Raw genomic sequence first — 21,618 nt, forward strand, 5'->3', positions numbered from 1 at the left:
AGCTGTCTACCAGCTTCTGGAAATCTTGAAGTCTTGTTTCATTCATTCTTTTGAAACATTTTTTTTTATCCTGTCTTTGTGTAGCACCTACCAGAGCAATCCCAGGCCATTTTGAAGGTGACAGAAACAGCAGTGTCAGTGCAGGTAGCACTACTGTTGCACTGTCAATAACCAGTCAAAACTCAGCCTGGTCAAAAATGCCAAATACTCTTTGATTTCCTCTGCTGGATTTTCTTCTGCTCTCCAGGAAATCGCTTGCAGAGAAAACCCACTTATTTAGCACATTCAGCTCCAGAAAATACTGGCTAATTAGCATAGTTAAAATTCTGAAACCCTGAAGCAATCTTTCAAGTGAAATAGTATTCAAAACTTGACGAGCTACTCTGCAGGCTCATACTTAATTTTAACTACCACTGTAGAACATTAATTGCTTGCTCATAAATTTAGAAAAGATGATATATAAATACATCATAACTGTTTTGCTGAAACTAGAGGTCAACACACAGATGCACACAGACAAAAATGAGCTACTGTAATGACATTTTTACTGGATGCTGTTTTATTTCTTCTCTGAAAATAAGTGTCAATGTGCTTAGAATACAAATGGACAGATGGAAATACTTTGACAGGGATGACCCGCGACTCTATTTTCTTACTTTCTTCTCCAAAGGGGAGGAAAGAACAATGAAAACCACTACTAGAATAGACAGTCTTTCTGTCTTTCTGTACATGAGTAGACACTAAAAAAAAACCCAACCAAACCCCCCAAAACCCAAACCAAAACGGAAATCTGATCCTTGAAGCAAAAACTCAGAAAATCATAGCCCATTTATAATTAAGAGAGCAGCTACTTAATGACTTACCTATCCAAGCTCCCAACTCTGGCAACTAGATATAGGAGACTTCCAATAGCAAGGCTGCCTAGCACAAAGAGCTTCTGTCTCAGCAACGCCTGCTGTTTGAATAGCATGGCCCTCCATCAATCTTCAGGACTTCTTCAGTCTGCAGAGAGAACACATAAAACACTCATCAGAAAGCAATGTGCAGGGTAATGTTTAATCAGTTGTTGCAAGTGATTAAGCCACACTTGCAAAATCTTTTCAAACTGCAAAATAAGTAGTTAAAAATTTTTTGTTTGCTACTGTTTTTCTGTCCCACGTGGTAACACCAGGCAATGTATCTGGGATAGGGTGATAATTCTGGAAGTGACAGTTCAGCTATACCCATCATTACTAGGGCTGTCTGATAGCCACACTGTGGGTCTTGACTACGTAGAAGCTTGTATTGTAATAGAATCTCTTGTTAGGTAAACATGTTTAGACTTTAAGCCCTTCAGAACCAGCCTGGGCTAGATTTCAACAGAGATTTAAATGCTCTGCTGCCAAGTGAGGCAGCAGTAACCAGGAGTTAGGCTTGCAGGTCCTGTACACACAGTGTATGGGGGCACATTTACTGTGTCGCTATTATTATTAGAGTGTAAGCTGGAGACAAATCTAAACCACTGTATTTCCTGATCTGTGCCAGCAAGCCCATGATGACAGACCTGAGAAGCACGTAGCTGGGTAGGCACAATGATGATTTTTCGACACCAGCACATCCTTCAGCTCTTCCTGTGCTGGGTGTCAGCTTGGGCTGTTCTGTGGAGAACCTCTTAAGCACCTCATCTGCCTGACACCAGCCTCAGCTGTCACCTCAAGACCTGATGGGTACACAAACTGGCATCCTTGAACTGAGCATGCCTATATACCCAGATTTCAGCAACACCAAAGCATAGACTTAAATTTCCTTTTCTGATGTGCTTCAGAGACCATCTAAAGCCCACAAATGAGCTTTGCTTCAAATACTTTAGATATGAGGCAAGCAGGAGTCAAAAGATGTGACCTTGTGCCAAGAAGATTCAACCAGAATAACCAGGAGGTCCCTAGGTAAGGTAGAAGGAAATGCTGAGTACAACTGTTTGTCTTCAGCCTGACTCTTCCCTAGCCATGAGGTTTGTGTTCAGGACTGTGGACCTGTTTAGGAGACTCAGAGCTGCATGCCTAATACCTTCTTACAAGAACTGAGGAGAAAGATCAGCTCCTCCTTTCAGAGCACAGCCAAAGATGTGGTTCTTCACTCTGTACCAATCCTGGGCTACAAATATACAGGAGAATTAAGTTCAAATCCTCTCACTGGCTCAGGGGACGTAAAGCCATATCGTCTACCTACCAAATGAATGCTTTAATCACCACATTGATCCTCTTGATACAGAAACCATAAATATAAACTGGAATCGCCTGAACTACTCATCCATAGTCTCACTGCCTCAACCAGGGAATGTTTAATGTATTATGGAGTAGCTTCAACAGAAACTGCTTTTTTTTTCCTGAATTTTGACTGGACTTACTTTGAACAATTTTTGATGTCAAGTTTCTTATGTTCTACTACTAGAAAAGCTCCTTTTGCAGCTCACTTTCTTCTTTTCCAGCCTTAGGATTTGCATCAGGCAAGACTGGGATAGATTATTATAAGCATATAACTATACACAGAAGCAGAATGGGTAGAGAGAGTGCAAGGTTTGACCAGCCACTGTTAAACAGACCCTGCCCATTTCTGTTAAATTTTTGGCCCAGAAAGCTCTCACTAGACTCCAGGATACAGTCTGGGAGCTACTACAAGCCAGGGGCCATTCCCAATAGACAGCATGCATGCGGCCTGCCTGCCTTAGTGCTGGTTGACTTTAATGGTATGGATGCGGTTCACTCCATACTGGTTGTCTTCAAGGATGGTAGAACAGTCATTCCCAAGCACATTTATTTTACTGCTATGGAGAAAACCTTTGTAAAACAGTCCATCATCTCTTCATAAAAGAGCCATGCAACATTGAAGCTCTGAGTCTGACTAAGCCTCTAACACACTTCTGGTGTGCTAATAATAATAGTAACCCCTTATACAGCCAGGTCATAGCTCAGGATAACCTATCATACAGGATAACCTATCATACAGAATATATTGCTTTTTACATAAATAAAAGCAACTCTATAATAAGAATTCTTAGATAAGACAAGAATCATATAAAACACAGAATAAAAGGAGTTTGCAATGTAAATACAGAGTCAGAAGAAGTATTATCATCCTTTAAAAAATAAATGAGGAGCAGAGGTACAGAGGGATTAAGTGATTTGCTCAAGGTCACAGAGAAAACCTGTAGCACCAGTGAGATTCAGTGCGAAATGTCTGAATTCTTATCTAGTGCCTTAACTACATAATAAACTTTTGTCTTTTTTCTTAACATTGAAAAATAAACATAAAAAATGACATATAAATGAGGAATTGTAGACATTGAGCAAGGCAGAAAACCCATAGCTGAAGCTTAATTATTAAGAAAAATGCATAGATGCTATACCTCTATGTTGATATGCTACTGCTAATTAATCTTTTAATTAAGTTATTTAATTAAGAAAGAGGAAAGAGAAGGACGTGGTGGTGATGAAGATGATAGCAGCAAATTTTCATAGGTTTGCAGTTTTAAATTCTTCAGTGCTGCTCTCTCTGAATAAAAGTACCACTTCAGTGTTACAACAATTGGTTCTGAACTTTATTTCTCAGAAAACATGCACATATGAAGCTCTCTGTACATGAAGCGAAAGTGCTGTCCACATGTTCTCCCTTACACAGCCTCTTGGACCCCAGTTAAGTCCTACCTGCAGGCATCACTAAGGTTGTGGAGGTCATCAGGTCATAATGAAATCAAATTAATGACAAGCTGTTTCCTGAAATAGATTCCACAAGGTCTCATGACCTCAATATTAATGTTTACAATAAGATTCAATGCAAAAAACCCAACCCAAACCAACCAACCAAACCAGTTCCATTTGCTCTGTGTCTGCCTGTACTGGAGTACAGAAAACTTTTCCACAGCATGACAAGTAATAAACACTCACTAGAAATGCAAATATAACATTGTTTATTTGCTTGTTTCATTTTTGTTATCACTTTCAGCATCTAATTTAAAGTTGATGGAAGGAGTTTTATTCCAGAGAAGTTGTGACCTCTACCATACTTTCCTCAAATGTTAGTTTTTCTCATCAAAAAAAAAAAGTAGAGAAATAATATCTCGGCTTCAGAAAAGGCTACATCTTGCAATGGATGTACTGAGATAGCTCTATGTGACAGAGGACTGAGGAAACATTTCTATTTAAGCCACGGAGTTAATACAACCAGAATGAGATTAAGGTGAAGGTCCCTAAGGCAGAAATGCTGCTGCAGACTAACATGGCAACCCTTAAATGAAATGGAAAGAAGAAATGAAAAGGAAGAAATGAAAATTCTGGCACATATTATAAGCTGTACAAAGTTTTCTATAAGGAATGCATACTTTTAAACTTAACAAGAAGCTGGAAGGCAAGATAAAATGTAAACCAAAGTGACAAGATTTTAGCAGTTATTTGAGGCAAAGAAGGGGTTTAAAAAAAAAAAAATTTTCCTCTCTGTTAGGTATGACAGCTGAACTGGCACACAAGCTACTGACCAGTAGGAGGAGGGTTGGGAAAGCTGCAGGCAGAACTTTCCCAGTAGCTGGATGCTGAACATGGAACCTCCCACCAAAAGGGATGAAAGTATACTGTTGCACACCTCCAGTGGGCTTACATCAGAACTATCTATCTTGACCTATCTAGTTAAATATGCATGTGAGGAAAGTCCCTTCCTGGCTATCCAAGAGAGTCACAATGCACAAAGAACACCACAAAGCATTCACAATGTGGAATGTGTAATTTCTAGAGATCAAAGTGTGTGCAACATTATGTAGCGAAAAAAATGTAATGTGCTTTGTGATTTCAGATGCACAGCTGATCTAGCTTGTTAGACTGACATGCTAAAGTTAAATAAAGAAGCTTCATTTAGCACTAGAAAGTAGCCTTATCAGTGTATTGATGTGAATGCCTCATTCAACCCCATTCCCTATGTTCCCATTCTTGCTGGGGAGAGGACTAGGGTTATTAAGTGAATTGCCAAGAGAAGACAGTGCAACTGCGTAGAACTCTGATGATAATACCAATTGAAAAACAGATGGAGTGTTCCTGACAAGATGAAGTGATCATGAATAAAGGAAGATATTGCATGTGCTGGCCAAATAATGTGAATCGTCGTTGAACTCTTGTAAAAGTTAGTTTTAGGTTCAAGTTAGGTCAAAGTCAAATGAGTAGGAGAAAACAGAAAAAAAGCACACCAGTAATGACGGTATTATTGATGAAAGTCTGAATCTGATAACACCACAATTTGTGCAGAAGTACTGAAAACAGAAGCTGTTGATGTAATCACCTATTCCAAATAAACAGACAAGGAGACAAGAAAATCACCAGGAGCTTGTTTGAAAACGATCAGAGGGAAATTTTTGGACACATGGAGCAGAGATGAGAAGATGCAATTGATAAATGAATAGCATGTGGTTGATTATGGAGAGAAGCGTAAGAAAGAAAGGCAACATATAATCCTTTGGTAAACAGACTGAAGAGATACAGTCTTGATGGAGTGATGTGATTAATCAAAGTGAAGTAAAAACTACAGGCAAATATGCACAAAGGAGGCTAGAAAAAATAATAAAAAGGAGGTGGTTTTTTAGTTGAATTTATCAATCAGTTAGCATAGATTTTTTTGATTTTGCATACCAGCAGGGGTCATCTGTTGACCAACAAATATTTGTCTTCATACACTAAAAAGATCTTTGAGTTTATGTGGGACTTAAATAAGGTGACTGAGAAAACAAGTCGGGGAACTGATCACTTGGCATGTTTCCATTTCTCTTGATTTTGCATTACATTTCTTGAATGTTAAGTGCAGCTTCTTGCATTTGTCACTGTGAGTAAAATTCATACAAGTCAAGCACTTAGACTTTTTCTGGGGTAGGAAATCACATGGTGTTTGGGAAAGGAGGGAACTTATCCCTCAAATTGTGTACATCATCTCATCAGATCAAGATCTGCTTCATGGTCTGGCTGGAATAGCCGGTCATGGTCCTGCTCCTTCTTTAGCTTCCTCCAGGTCCTCCCCTTCCCCTTGTGCTATCTCACCACTGATGAAGGCCGAGGCTAATGGCAAGGAAAAGATAACAGTCCTGCTGTACTTTTTCCGCAGTACCCTTCGCTTCGATGGCTTAATTGCAACAGTACTACGGCACCATGTGGACTGTGTTAAAGAGCTAGAATAATCATGACAAAGCAGAACACGATTTTTCATTTGAGAGAGCATTGAATAGCCTAAGAACAGACAAAATTCTTCCCCTTTTTGACACAGTAAAATGAAATGGATAATGGGAACAGAAGGCTTTGAAAATGCCATTTTTCTGAGAGAATGGCAAAGTGCTGAGCCTGCAGAAATGGAATTTGGATTTTTTTTTTTAATTTTCCTTAATGGTTCATATTTTCAATATGAAAAAGAAGTTTAATTCTGATGAGTAATTACAGTGTTTCAATTTTTTCTCTCTAGCATAAGAGTGAGATGGGATGAAATAAGATTAATGCACAGTTGCTCAATTCATGTTATGAAGGAAGAAAAGAAGGAAATATGTTCACAAGATGGAACAAGTTCACAGACTCAGGTAAATGTCCCTGTGTACTAAACATGTCCTTTTCTCCTCGCGACTCATATTGACTGAAACAGTGGAGAAGAAAATGTCTGCAAAGCTAACAGAAAACAGTAAACGATGCAGATAAACTCCATCATAAAGATTTCCTATAATCTTAAGCTGCAGCTGTGACAATAACTTAAAAATACCTTTTTTTGCCTGCTATTGTAGAGTTTTGACATTCAGGACTGCTTTTAAGCTGCCCTTGAAGCCAGTTCTTTGTGTAAAGATGTGGTAAGACCCTTTCTCCAGAAAGGCTGCTTTACTCTGGGAGACCAACCACATAATCAGCATCTGTATGCGGATACTAGATAAGAAAACATATGTTCATTTCACAGAAGTTAGCACACTATCAGTGCTGAAAGAGCATTTGTGATTCATAATCCCAAACCCATTACGGCTGGTTTGGGTGGTACACCCAGATATCAGGGTTCTGTCAAGCCTGTAGAGAGTGGTAATAGCTATTTATTTAGTCCACTGCCCACAGGACATTTAACTCCAGACACCCTCAAGACTCATCTATCCGTAGTTTTGCTATCTCTAGGTAGCTGCTGTGTCAAGTGACAACAGTACAGAAGGCCATAACCAGCTCTTTATCACATTCCTTTCTCAGCCTGACCCCTTCTTTTTTTTTGCATCTTACTGAAAGACATTGAGCAAGATGGTGTTGGGAAGAGAGAAACAACTCCAAAGCTTGCTGTTGCCTTTGCTGTGCCCTGTGCCAAACAGATCTGCTGCCAGATTGTCAGAGTAGTTAGGAATCTCAGACGCTTTGATGCCCTTGAGGTCTCAGACACATCTGCTTAGGAAAACTGCCTTATTGCATCTGAGCTGGCGAGGCAGGCGGCCGTGTTCTGCTGAATGATGACTAGGTTGCCATGATCCACGCTTAGCTACAGTGCTCCAGGAACACTTCCAAGCACATAGATCTTAATAGGACTTCATTAGTCCAAAATACAGATGCCTGTCTCCTTGCCAGCATCCTGAGTACATTATCCTGCACTACTCTTCATAGAGCACGAGATTAATCTCATAGGGTTGGCCCTTTTCTTCAAATTAATGGTGTTTCCCCAGCTACCTCTCTCCTTTTCTTCTGAAATGATCACCTTCCTTGTCTGCTCCGTTTCTCAGAAACGTGGAGCTGATGTCACTAAGATAGAAAACCTGTGGAACTGCAATTCTGTCTGTAGAAAGTTTATAATAGATACTAATTTCACAGTCTTCAAAAGAGAATACCAGCCGCGTTTCTTCCAGCTGGCATTACAACAGCTGCAACCAAAAATAGCAATCAAAAAGGAAAAAGGACGTTGAGGAGCAAAATACAGTGAAATGGAAGAAAGGGAAGGAATAACTGCAAAAGTCAAAAGAGAAATCATAAAGGGATGCCAATAGCACTGTCACATTAGGAGTAAGCAGTTTGTTTTTCAGCTCAGGGAAAGACTTAAACAAGATTATGAGTCTTCAGAGAGAAAGGTAAACAGGTAGATATCCAGAGCTTTCTTCTTCTGTCCTTCATTTAGAGTCCAATCTTTGTCGTAGTTTCACTGCATTGAGTAGGATATGAAGGCAGAGAGGTATTGCTTAATATGATTCAGCGTGAAATGAAATTACATCTTTTCACATACTTGTAATATTAAAATGTTCTTTTCCACTACTTTGAGTCATGTTTGCAGACTATTGCTCCCTTTTTTTTTTTTTCCTGGAAAAAGCTGCCCTTTCCCAAATAATAACATACCTGAAATAAGACATATGAAAGACTGTTTGAAGGTTCTTTAATTAATTAAAACTGGCAAACAATTTCAGTTAATTCTCCTCTTAGCTATTATGGTGACAAAACCTAGACGGCCTCCTGCAGCTCCTTACAGCTCTGTTTTCTGTGACTTTCCTTTAGAAAAGTAGCAAAACTGACTTAAATGCAAAACATTGCTAGCAGTCAAAAGCATTGATGGGAAAACTAACAGCAAAAACTTAACCAAACTGCAAATATATTTTGCTGGTCCACTGCATTTACAGTAAAAAACACCCAAGTAGATTTTTGCTCATGGCTTTTACTCCCCAGCGAGAAAAAATTCCCGTGTATGAGATAACACCCCTCCCCCATGCATATATGGACGTTATAAAAAAATAATTTGGGTGAGTCTGAACAGTTTTTTTGCAGCCTAATCTTCGCTCTTGCTCCTCAGGCCGGATGCATCGGCCTAGCTACACGGCTGCCAACCCCCATGCTACGTGTGCTGCGGTGATACCTACTGCCTGCACAGCTGTGTCTTGCTCTGGCTGCTAAACTGGAGTAAGCAGCAGTGGCAAAAGTCCTTTTTCCTATTATTAATGCAAATGACCAGGTGCAGTGAGATGACATTGCAAAATACTGCAAGACAATTAAATATGGTGACGTCTTCTTGTGACTTCTTCAGCTTCTGTGACTCTGTGATCTGCTTCTTATGCAGCCTCAGCTTCCCCCGAGTGTCCTGTGGAGCAGGCAGCTCTCTCTTGCCCACCTGCGTATCTTTATGTAGTACACTTGCCCATCTCTTTTCCCTTGTCCAAACTCATATTCTGGAGTGCCCTGTTACTGATGAATAGATGTCATACTACCTAATACGGAGCACCTACATTTGTTCTGGATCAGTAGCATCTCTGTCTTTTACTCAGACCCTTCATCTGAGACATACTCAGCTCTGACTACTCTCTGAAACCTCAAATGCAGGCTAAATTTCATAGCTTCTTTCTGCATAAATGTCCCCAAAATACAGTCTGTTACCTACCAATGTATCTAAAATTTTCCCACGGGCTCCCTTCACCATTTTATCCTAACTGCTGCCGTGGTGTTTTCTCTGGCCTTGACCAATATAACTGTGCTCCATTCACATCCATTCTGAACAGCGCTGCAAAAAGCATTCTTCCAGCCCATCTCTCTGACTACACTCCATCTTTCTAGGCACCCTTTTATTACCTTCCCACTTTCTCTGTCATACCTTTCTGTACATTTCTGTGTCTGGCTATTCCATGGGATTTCTCCTGGGGGAACAGGGTGAAAGGGAGTTAAAAAACTTGACCCTAAAGACCACTCAGTTATTTTTCAGAACGCAAAGTCTAGGTTCTTCCCCTGTAAGTCCCGACCACAACACTTCCCTAAGTAGTGCTGCCTATTTTAATGTGGAAATCTAAGTGAAAGTACCGATGCCAGTTTAACCAGGAACGTGTTACAATGCCTCCATGAGAGAGGGAGACCTGTTAACAGTTTTCTCTGAAAATGAGCGAGCTGTGATTTTCTGCTATGCATGTGTTTTAAAGGCCAATATTACACTGCTATACTGGCCCAAGAGACAGCTCACAGCCCCTTCTGGGTGGAAAAGAAAGGGGAAACAAGGAGAGACAGCTCATGTCTGCAGCAGCCAGGTGTTAGAGAGCTGCGCGGTGCCGGAGAGTTCCCCATAAATGAGCTCTCCGCTCACTAAGCAGTCCTGCTTCCCTTGCACAGCCCATTCATCTTCCTCCCATTGGGCAGCGGGAGCTGTAGAAGTAACTGCTGTCTTGGGGCTGTATTCACTCTCTTACATGTACCCAGCTTGGCAAATACGCCTGCTCCATGGTTTTAAATTAAAAAAAGAAAACCATAAAAATCAACCGAAACCTCTTTGCACATGGTGGGTCTCTGAGGCAAGGAAGATGGCAGCAGAGAGACGTATGTGCTTCTGAGCCTCCCTGGCAGTCACACCTGAAAAACTACAGAGGGCATGAGATGCCTTCTCTCTCTGTCTCTTGTAGAGCAACTTTTAAGAGAATACTTTTCAGTGTACTATTCATGGTCCTTATACTGATTTCATGCTAATGCAGCTTGATTGACTCGGTGGACTTAATCTAACTTTAGCTCCATGAAATAGAGAGGATCTAATCCTTTCTCTATGGGTGCTTAGGACTTCGTATCACTTTCCTAGAGATGTATTTATTTATTAATTTTTTTTTTTTCCAGACCCATCATAATGACAGTCACTGCATGGACTGTCCATATTTTTGGATATAGACACATTCTGTCTGCATGATAAAATACACTAGAAATGATGCCATTAGAAGACGCTAACACTCGTCTGCCACATAGTTAGTGGTGAATCAGTGAAAGAAGAAAGAGAAGCAATGGATCTAGCTAGATGTAAAGCTCATGTAATTTATCCAGGAACTTGAAATAACCTCTGGCCTATGCAGTTCACGTTTGTAGTGGCCATTAGTCAAGGTATCTGTCTGGTTTGGCTTTGCTCCTGATGCTCATTTACAGAACCTATATCCTAATACCTTTTGGGATCATGGGCTGGCTGCAGCCTCAACACTGACTATTTTGTACAAATATAGAAAACTGTAAAATAATCTGCACAATTCTCACCCAACAATATATTGGTTGGGTGAGAATTAACCCCAGAATATCTCAGTGTTTTGTTTAATTGGCTTCGAAATATACAAAAACACCTCCTTGTGTTTTAAAGGATCTCATATTTAAAGCGACTGCCATATAAGCATACAATAAAGTTAAACTAGTTCTGTTTGTCTATGAAAATATAGGTCCTAAAAAGTTCTGCTTACAAATTGTGTAGTTATCAGAGTGAGTGACATCTTATAAATGTCTCAAAAGATGGAAGAGTTGATCTAATACTGAAAAAAAAATACTCACAAATAATTTATTTGCCATTTGGTGGGGGAAAAGAAGAGTGAATAATTTATTTGGTCAATATTATTCAATCATCAATAGAACTGGTAGAATAATTTATAAATTTACTTATGAATAATTTATTCATCAGTTGGTGGTAGGAGGAAATTAATGAAGTAAACAATATTCGAGTAACACTCAACAGGCTCTCAGAGGCAAGCAGGACAGCCAGGGAGGAATTGAGGGACTGGATCCCTTTCGTCAGCCTCATGACAGCCTGGGCACGAGCACAGCGGATCACCAAAGGGCAGCTGCCCTGTAGCCACTTCTGCAGCTTGCTGGTAGTAGTCACCTGCTTTCCCACCTACCCACCCAGGACAACAGATTCGCAAAGGTGCCCTGAGAGCACTGTGTGGTTTCTTTGTGTCTTTGATGACCGTGGGAAGCTGTTTGGAGATCCCTCCTCTGGTGTTCCACCAGCTTCTGCTGGGATCGCTCCAGCCAGTTGCTGCTCGCTCTGAGACGTGGCAGCAGAGGCTGCGGGTGCCATCGCAGCCTTTCAGCAGCTTGAAACCTGTCACGCAGCTGAGAAGTGCTGTGCTCTGCTCGGGTACTTAAGGTAGGAAGCAGAGGGTTTCCCTCAGAAAGCCGCAGGACACTGTCCCCTGTTTCGAGGTAGACTGCAAAAATAAAAATTAAAACTCCAAGGCATCTTAGAGAAAAAGAATCTTAACTGCTTAAAATATTTCGTGTTGCATGCTTAAAGGGCAAGCTACTCAGATCCACACTAGATGACAAAAGTCTGGTTGTGCAACCGAATTGTGCTGTGCCTGAAGTCAAGCAACAAATTGCTGACGTGCAAAGAGTTAAAAATAACCCTCCTGCCCACCACGTCTTTTCAGAATATGACTTCACGGGCTTGTTACTGTGGCCATTAAAATCATTTCAAGACAAAGCTTATCTGAATGTAATTTTTAGATTTGTTTAATTTACTAGTATCTTTCCAACGTGGCTGTGTGAGAGGGAAGTTTCTTGCTATGTAATGCATTTAGAAACACCCCACTGCCTTCAGATAGCATCCACTGGTTTGCTCTGAGTTTGCTCTACTGCCGTAGAATGAATGAATCCATAACAAACCCAGTCTGAATGTTAACCAAGAGCCGCGACAGAATACTGTTAATAAAAATCATCCCAAAATGGTTTTTGCTGTGTTATAATCTCACATTGTAATAGCTGTCATAAAAATACAAAGTAGGCATGAGGATGTGAGCAGAAGGATTTTTTTCTGTTTTCAATGCGCTAAGTTTAATGGCGGATATATGTGCAGTTTGGGACGAAAACAGATGCCCTTTATGAATAGACTAAGTGGAGGAATCAGCTGGCTTATATTCTCCTCTCAACTGCTACCAGGATTTTTCCTCTCTTTGTTCCTTTGTTAACTATAAACTGTAAGCACTGAAAATCAAAAAATGAGGGAAAGTTTATGAATTATACACAGTCACAGAGTTTATTAGTGGTCCATGCTCATCCTCTTGGGAGTCACTGGAGGAAGAGCTTTGAGCAATTTCCAAATTTTCCAATGGGTTCTCCATATCTTTATCTCATTCAGCTTTTGATATGGTGCATAAATTATTTATCAGGGCTACCATTATTTCGTTAGCTTGCGTTGTCCTCTGGCACCATGTCTGCAGAATGATATTCATTTTGCATTTGCAATTACTAAACTTAAAAGAAATCAGTTAATTCTTCCTCTGTTCAGCTCTCTCGTTTCGCAGAATGGTGTGTGAAGGACTGAGATGTGAACAGAATTTAATTTTGACCTTGAACCCAAATTACTCTTTTCATCCTGCCATTTCACCAGAAGATGTAACTAAAGCTTATGTAAGAAATATTTCTATTTTTCTTTCTCTCTCTCTCTCGTTTTTTTTTTTTATTTTTAGGTAGGAAGATGGGATAGGAAATAAATTTTTCCACATCATAAATTCACCATTAAAGCTTAGTGAATTATGTGCTATGCTGGTTAAGTTCAGAGAGGGATCCTTTTTTATATACTTTAAGTCTGTCTCCTTGAAGTTAATTTTTGAGGCAGTTCATCTCGTAGCTTCCCAGTTACAAGACCATCTGAATGGAATAACTTCTCAATTACTTCACCTTACAGACTGTAAAGGAGACACTAGTTTTTTTCCATGGCAGAACGTACAATATATTCTTAAGCAAATGTTTATTATAATTGACTTCCTCCTGTTTTACTCCCACAACGTGATTCCATCCCTTCCTGCCATCCCTCACCCTGCTCTGCTAATGGAATTACCAGGTAGCAGCCTACCAGGCAGATTTCCATTAAAAAAAATACATATATAGGTAGCTTTACACCTAAAACAATGTGCTAATGGACTGGAGCCAGATCATAGCTTAGCCTGGAGGAAAACTTTATTCTCATTGTTTGGTACAAGAGCAGACTCAATTACACTGGTCCAAAATAATTTCCCCTCGTGCCCACGTGGCACATCGGTTTCCTGCCCCTTCCTTCCCAGGGCTCCTTGGCTGAAGCTCTCTTGCGAAAGAGGAGGAAGAAGGGAACTGGGGTTGTTTAGTCTGGAGAAAAGGGGGCTGAGGGGAGACCTTATCGCTCTCTACAAATACCTGAAAGGGGGTTGTAGTGAGGTGGGTGTTGGTCTCTTCTGTCAGGTGGCTGGAGATAGGACGAGAGGAAATGGCCTCAAGTTGCAGCAAGGGAGGTTTAGTTGGATATTAGGAAAAATTTCTTTACTGAAAGGGTTGTCAGACATTGGAATAGGCTGCCCAGAGAAGCGGTTGAGTCACCATCCCTGGAGGTATTCAAAAAGCACGTAGACAAGGCACTTCAGAGCATGGTTTAGTGGGCATGGTTGACAGTTGGACTTGATGATCTTGAAGGTCTTTTCCACCCTAAATGATTCTATGATTCTATGATTCTAAAGAGAAGCTCTAGTGGGAGAGGGCCATTTCTGTCCAGTTGTGGTTCCCCTTATGCAAAGAAGGCCCGGTGATAGCTGCTTAAAAATCCACGTCTGTGAGGTGGTAACCGTACTGAACAGCTGGCTGTGAGACATTGTGACGGAGCTGCCCGTGCTGCAGAGCAGCAGCACGTCCCCACCTGAGGCCCCGTCAGGACGGAGGATGGATGGCAGTGCCACGCTCCTTCCCCTGTGCTGACAGCCACGCGGGCGAACGACTCGCCTCCTGGCACCTCTGCAACAGGCCCCGTTTTCTGCAAATGCAGGATCACAACATAGAATAAGGAAACAATAGTACAGTCTCACCTAAGATTATTTTTCTAGTACCAGCTATGGCTTAATTCACTGATTTCTTTCAAGTAGCACTCTGTCTTATCTGCAGGTTCACCTTAATCCTTTGGTCTTTGATGCTGCTCTCATGACTCTGTGAACATTCTTGCTGCTAACTAACCACCTTATTTTTCTTTACAAATATTTGTGGGTTTTGTGGGCATTAATATGCTAATGTCCTGTACTACTTCCTTGAGCAATTCTCATTCTTGAGAATGGCAGGCACTTTTACTCTTCTAACAGCATTAAATGTATTGCGTTTGATTAAATTTAATGCTTTTAGTAGTTCCGTGGGAGTGATCACAAATAAGAATCCAAGCAGGTGGGATAATGTCAGTAGCCACAATGTTATAATCAAAAGAATCAGAGTTCTGGAGAGTAGGGAATGAGATAGGGCACCTCTTACCTCCAAGTTAATGATCCTAATGCTGTCTGTTTAATAGTTACCTCACAGACTATGCTTCTGTTTTGTAAAATACAGGTATGTAGTAGGTACAAAGGTACCATGGAGTGGAAGTTTTACATATGCAGAGAATCTTGCTTTCCATTGCAAAGGTTTGTTGTTACATTTACACATGCTTCTGTCCTTCCCCTTTGTGCTTGTAGGTATATTTTTTTTTGTCTCTGAAAGGCGCAGTTTCAGTGCCTTCACCAGCTAAATCTACCTGCAGAAAAGATGCCTCAGCAATAGTAGGTTTCTCCAACTACCCCATGTCAGAGGAACCATTCCCATGGTCCTGCTGGGACTCCAGGAGCAAAGTTTTTATGCAAGTTCATGTATCCTAGTCAAACAGCGATTCCCTAATGTGGGGTGACTGCTCCCCCCTGCTCTCTGCTTCTCCCCAGTTGCCTGTAGGTGGGAAGCCTGTCCCAGGGAGAAGCTGTCGGGCTCCTGCCCAATCTGCCCACGCTCCCAGGCCCCCAGGGAGCCGGTCCCCCCTGCTGCCAAGTCCAGCCTAGTAAGACCCAGTGCGAGGGCATTTCCCTGCACCTGGCCACCTTCAGATCCCTGTGCTATTTGTATGTGCAGGTCATGGATCTCTGTGTGGATCCTTAGTTTAGTACGACATAATAACCGGCACTAAGCATCATTCTGCTTAGCTTACCACCAAAGGTGCCGACCCACGTCAGTTTTCACAGTGCCCAGCTTCAGGCTTTATTCACACTGCTGTGTGAAGAACAGGGCTGATTAAAAAGAAGCCAACTCTCCACGTACATCCTAGCTCCTTGTCCTAAATCCTCGCAGCTCTACCAGGATACGTTGGAGAAACCAGCTCTAGAACTATGAACGTGTTTGTACCCTTTGATGCACCAGGCAAAGAAAGGAAAAAAAAAAATCTTTTATCTCTTAGAATACTAACGGCTTCTTTCCATCTATGAAAATAATGAATACTTGCTTTGAAATTAAGCCTGTCACCTGAATATTAATGGAAAGCACTTCTGCAGCCTAGTATTTAGTCTGCAGTGTAAAGGTAAAAAAAAGAAAATTAAGCCATCCACCCAATTGTCTCCTGTCAGTGAGAGACTGCTCTGCACAGGGCTGTGCATCCCGCTCCTTCTGAGGTTACTGAAGGGGCCAGCCCCACACATGGTGTTTCCCTTGTTATTGCAGCCTCTGTAAAGATATAAACGTTACACAACAAGAACAGCTGCTAGGCTTATCCCTTGAACAAACAGAAGATAACGCAACTGAGTTTGTTTTTGGCCAAGGAAGGTCTGTTCAGAGGGGCGCAGAATGCTTCAGCTAAAAATGTGGATCAGATTGTTTGACACCAGTTTAATACCTGGAATTCTAGAGCAGGCTCTAGCCACCACCTTGCTGCATTCCTATACATTCCCCTGCAGTGTCCCAGCATCCAAGCCTTGATGGCTGCAATGCTGTGAGAATGCTGCAGCCCCTCCTGCCTGTAGCTGTCTCTCTCAGGTTGCAGCTTGGAAAAGATAAACTTGTTCCACTGACAACTTCTTCTGTTCAGGGTTACCAATTTTTTCCACCAAAGCCTTCCCTTGTCAGCAAACAGAAGTAATGGAGCTGAGACCTCTGCTGCGACTGAGAGTGCTTTGAGCTGTACCAACCATCTGCCTTATAGGAAGGCAGATCTGTTTGAAATTCCCGTAGAAGAACAATACTATTATTATTGCTAATTTATAGTAGGCAAGGACACAAACCCATTCCAAATCAAATTAAGTTCCAATCAAAAAAGCCAACTGTGATTTCTAATTGATTGCATTTTACAATCAATCAGTCAGGTTGTGTATGTTTTTTCACAAGATCCAACAGCTTACTGATACTTGTCTTTCTAGTGAGACTGAGATTGAAGCAGAACTGTGGAGGGTTTTTTTAATGGAATCGACTTTTTTAAAGGACGATCTATTTTAATTAGTATTGTACAGCGAGATTTGTCAAGCTCATATTCCTCTGGAAGTTTATTATGAAGCTATGTGGAAAGAAAGATGCTCTATGTGTTTACTCTCTCCCAAAGGGCCAGCTGAAGTTAAAATGAACCTCTGTGCCTGCTGGCACATACAGACCCCATGGGCCTCCTAAATTCCTGCTCAGCAAAGTCTGCTTCACACTGAGAAAAGGAAATATCATTGCCTTTCTTCAGAATGGCAGATTAAGTTTTCCCTGGTTCCCCCTTTCTGAGGATCAGACACCAACATAACATATATGGATGCTAAAGAGCCCAGATGGCTGGTTCAACTTTAAATTAGTAACATCAGTACTCCAGTCAGATGGGGCATGATACAGTTGTTAAGTTTGTTCACACACACCCCCCTTCTGTGCATTACACTAATAGTTTAATTTAGTGATTCTGGCTTTCCTCTTGCCCAGGTTTCAGGAAATTGGTGTTGAATAGCAGGTGCCTGCATTTGGCCATAAACAGTCACAATTAGAAGAAGGGACATTCTGCACTGCACCTGGATTCAGACTGTGACACTTACTTAAACTCTTGGGAAGTTGTAACAGTACAACCAATAATATTGGAGTTAAGTCTTTTGATGCTACAGGGGAGAGCTATTGCAAAAGTCTGAGTCTCCAGATTCCTGGGCTCTGAGTAGCTCATGACTGTGTTTCAAAGCGAGGTTAGTAAAGAAAAAACACAGTATGGACCAAGCGCTCCATATTATGCAGGATGAATGAAGGAATCCCAAATAATAATGATCATGGACCAGTGGAAATCAATACAATAGGACATGCAACAGTGATGCAGGTAAATCTGTAGCTGAGTTTAAGTCTCTGGAAAAACAAATCAGCATTCAACCAGTCATTCATCAGTTAGGAATGACCATCAAAATATTGGGGCATCAGCATCAGAATATAAAAACTTTGGATAAAGACACACTATATTCTCAGTAAAAAAGCCAAGTCTATATTTCATTGAGACTGACCAATCCAATTTATGTCTTGGGCAGAACCACCATAAAACCCTTTGGGACTTACCTAATAGAAAGGATGACTTATACTGGTACGTACAATAACAGAGAGGTCTTCCTATTACCTGGGACCCTGGACAGTTGTCCCTGTTTACAATACACATTATTTTTTCTCCCATTATTTCATCATGTTCCCAAAAGACAGTTAAAGTTGCTGGGGAATTAATATATATCTCTTCCTTGCTATTTCCTTCTAAATATGAGGAAAGACAGAAACTGGCTTTGGTGTGTGCTATGTTCCAGCGTTCCTGGTCAGGTGACATCTCTCTGCTGTGAGTCGAAGGCTGTGCTCCCGTGGGACAGTACGGTGCAGGGGGGGTCTGTAACTTCAGCACAGCTCCGAGACCCACCCTCCAGAGCATGCTTTTCCTCTCTGAACAACATACCTGTCAGTCAATGACTGCTCTTCTCAATCCTTGCTTTTAGGAGAGGTGGAAAACTCATTACATTCTTCTTGCACTCTCTGTGTTTTCTTTAACTAAATTATATTTGCCACTGTAAAAGACCTATTGATTATTTTAATAGATCTTTTGTTCTTTCTACAGATTAATGTCTTACTTTTTATCTTACTTTCTCGTGCAATCTTCACTTCAGTCTATTTAAACATCCTGAAAGCTTTATAGTGTGTTTTAAACTCTTCATTCTTTTGTTCCTTATGTATCAGCCTGGGCAGGGGTGAAATCACACAAGAATTCAGCAACTACTAGCCACAAACAGGTCCTTTCCCCCCTAGGGTGGCGTCTGGTACAAAGATGACAAGTGCCAACAGGCTTTGTCACTCAGAAAGCTGACATCAGGATCGCTGGGCTAAAAGTTGACTCCAATCCCCAACAGGGCTGGGTAGGAATATTTATAATTTTCCTCTGTCTTTAACAGAAAAAATTCTGACACCACTCCTTGATTCTCATCTCTCCTCCGGCTAGAGCCTTGGGAAGTTAGTCTGGGTGTGAAGTTGCAATAAATCCTGAGGACTCCAGCAGAAGCAACAAGAAGACAGCTAATATACCAGTGTGATAATGTGGCGCGTAAAGTGACATGGTAGGAGAAGCAGGACGTAATGCTTAATGATACAAGTTCTCCTCGGTCAGTGCCCTAAATGTCAAAAGTCTCACCAGACAATTTAATAGACAGCAATCTGGCTACAGAGCCACACGGTGGAAAGTCACATTCCCCCGGATATTAGTCTTAAATCACGATCTTGCAATGCGCACTGTTCACACTGTACTGAATATCTCGGCTTTTTTACAAATTTCCCATCTGCATACAGCAATTTGCTTGTTGATGTTTAGACATGATTGACATAATTCAACAATCTGGCTTATTAGTTAGCTTTGTAACTATGTAAAACTCTGACAATGATTATCCCAGTTGACTGAGGACATGCTTCCTGTGACACAGTAAACAAATGTAGCAAAGGAGGCTTTTTCCAAATGATTGCTCCAACCCCCTAATGAGAATGTTAACTTATTGCATCAGGGCTGTGCTACACCAAACGTCTTAATGAATCCTCAAGTCACACAGATCCGTTTCTTGAGCCTGGGGTACAGTAGCTAGAATTGTAGGCCTATGGACTTTTCTCCCACCTTTAGCTGCATGCTGCATTATAATGAACCCATTTATTATACTGCCTGCAAAAAGACATTTCTTTGAAAAAGAAAGTATTTCCGAGATTTGGTTTCAAAACCTACCAAACTCCTTAGAGGAGCGCTTCTTCCTATAAATCAGTGCCTCTTAATGGAAAGAACCTGATGAAAGAATGAGTAATGATAGGTAAAAAAATAAGAATAAATCAACCTGCTCATTAACCTGCTTGCACAGTAAATTCTCTGTGCTCTGAAGGCTGGGATTTAAGACAGTTCCTCTAAATCAAAGGACTCTTATGAATCCTGTTCTCCAGCTCCCTTCTATAAGTTATGTTTGGGCAGTCAGTGACCATTTGTAGGGGATGTTTTTCAGGTATTCACAAGCATCGGCACTGATTTATTTGGAGAAAATAACACACGGTGTTCCTAGGGGAAAAAATCATTACCTTAGTTTTGGTGCATCTGATTACAATAAGTCTCTATCATACTCACCATCTACCCTAATTATCTGGGGAATTGGCAGTGTTTAACAATGAAGGAAAGAGTGCTCCAGTGTCCAATTAAGGTTTTCTTTGAGGATTAATAAATCATGTCTCATCAGCCCTGCTGACCCAGAGGTGTTAATCTTCACCTTATCACTCTAATCTTAAAGCAAAATTCTGCAGATCAAGAGCAGCAGAATGGTTGAGTTAATTGTTCCATTAGGCTGATGAAGTCTTTATACCCATGTCCAATAATACACTATTCCCTGAGCAGCTTTACACGCTCTGCTACAGAGCAGAAAACAAACAGTAAAAAGACTGCCACAGCTATTCGATGCAGGTGACCGATAGCTTGGACTCTGCTCCATACTCAGCTGGTTTGATATAACTATGCTGCATTCGCATACTGGAGCAAGGCACTGAGAAGATTATAAACAGTCAAGAGAGGTTTTAGCACATCTAAAAGCAGTTGCAAAAGGAAATAAATCATGTAGTCAATAATGGAAAGAAGATTTAGCAGTTATCTGCCCTGTAAACAATATCCTTGATTGGAAGGCATAAACAATGCTGTTTTATTTAAGGGCAAGAATCCAGATATTTCACTGGGAAGAGTTTTTCTCATTGACAAGCCTACAGTAATCATGGAGAGCATGGCAAATTGAGTTAAAATATGCTCCTAACCACTACAATAAATTAGAAATCACATTTTAACTGTGTTCCCAGTCTATTTGTATTTGCTTTTGTTTCTAAGTAATCAGGCAGGTTAAATTCTTCTGGCACAAACGTTCACAAAAAGTACTGAGCTCACATTAAAAATCCATTTCATATGGCTTTTCAAACAGTTCCTCCTCCTGATCTGAGTTAAGCAGGAAAGGAAATGGGGATTGATACCTTTCAGGGCATGGGTCACATACTTGTGTGTCACTGAACAAAGGGGGAGAGAGAGAGATGGGATCAAAGCCAGAATAATTTCATGGGGTGGGTAGAGGGAAAAGGGAGGAGGGCTGGATTTCTGGAAGGCTTTTGAATGCATGATCTTTATTCCTGTTCACACAATATTTCCTTCCCCATGTCTGTCTCCTTTTCTTCTTAACAGAACACAAACCTCTGCTTTCCCTCTCCCCACTCTGTCACACCCCCAAAGCAATGGGACTCAGACAGACTCTTCCCTCTTCCCGGGGTGAAAGACTAAGGACTCTGCATTGGATTCAAGAGGACAGAAGCATGTACTTGAGATAAGGCAAGTGTCAAAAAGAAGGTTAAAGAGTTGGGTTAGAGGAGAGAAAAATGAGTAATGTTTTTTCCCCCTTCTCTTTTCTCCAAAATGTGAGCTCCATATTGTTATTTTCTGAAACTCAGGCACAGGCTCTTCTTTTACACTCTGAATTCACTCCTGAATGTAACACCTGAACAAGCAAAGAAAACATTAAACAACACAATTGTTTATGTTGTTTTTCATAAAGATTTCTCAGAGAAAGTGGAGCTCTTGGACAGCTGCTATTTCATCCATATTATTATTTCTTTTTTTGCATCTTGAAGATATTTC

At 41.0% G+C, this 21,618-nt stretch overlaps 1 protein-coding gene across 8 annotated transcripts in view; it reads right to left on the minus strand.

The window, feature by feature from the left end:
- The window catches only part of HS3ST5 (heparan sulfate-glucosamine 3-sulfotransferase 5), a 199,539-nt gene that overhangs the window by 5,519 nt on the left and 172,402 nt on the right, over positions 1-21,618 (minus strand). For all 8 annotated transcript variants that reach the window (XM_052781313.1, XM_052781316.1, XM_052781319.1 and 5 more), the window contains one exon: positions 864-1,002. In XM_052781313.1, the coding sequence (XP_052637273.1) occupies positions 864-970 (107 nt within the window). In that variant the 5' untranslated portion in view covers positions 971-1,002. The remainder of the gene's footprint in view (positions 1-863; positions 1,003-21,618) is intronic.

The sequence above is a fragment of the Harpia harpyja genome, chromosome 3 (genome assembly GCF_026419915.1).
Source record: "Harpia harpyja isolate bHarHar1 chromosome 3, bHarHar1 primary haplotype, whole genome shotgun sequence".
NCBI lineage: Eukaryota > Metazoa > Chordata > Aves > Accipitriformes > Accipitridae > Harpia > Harpia harpyja.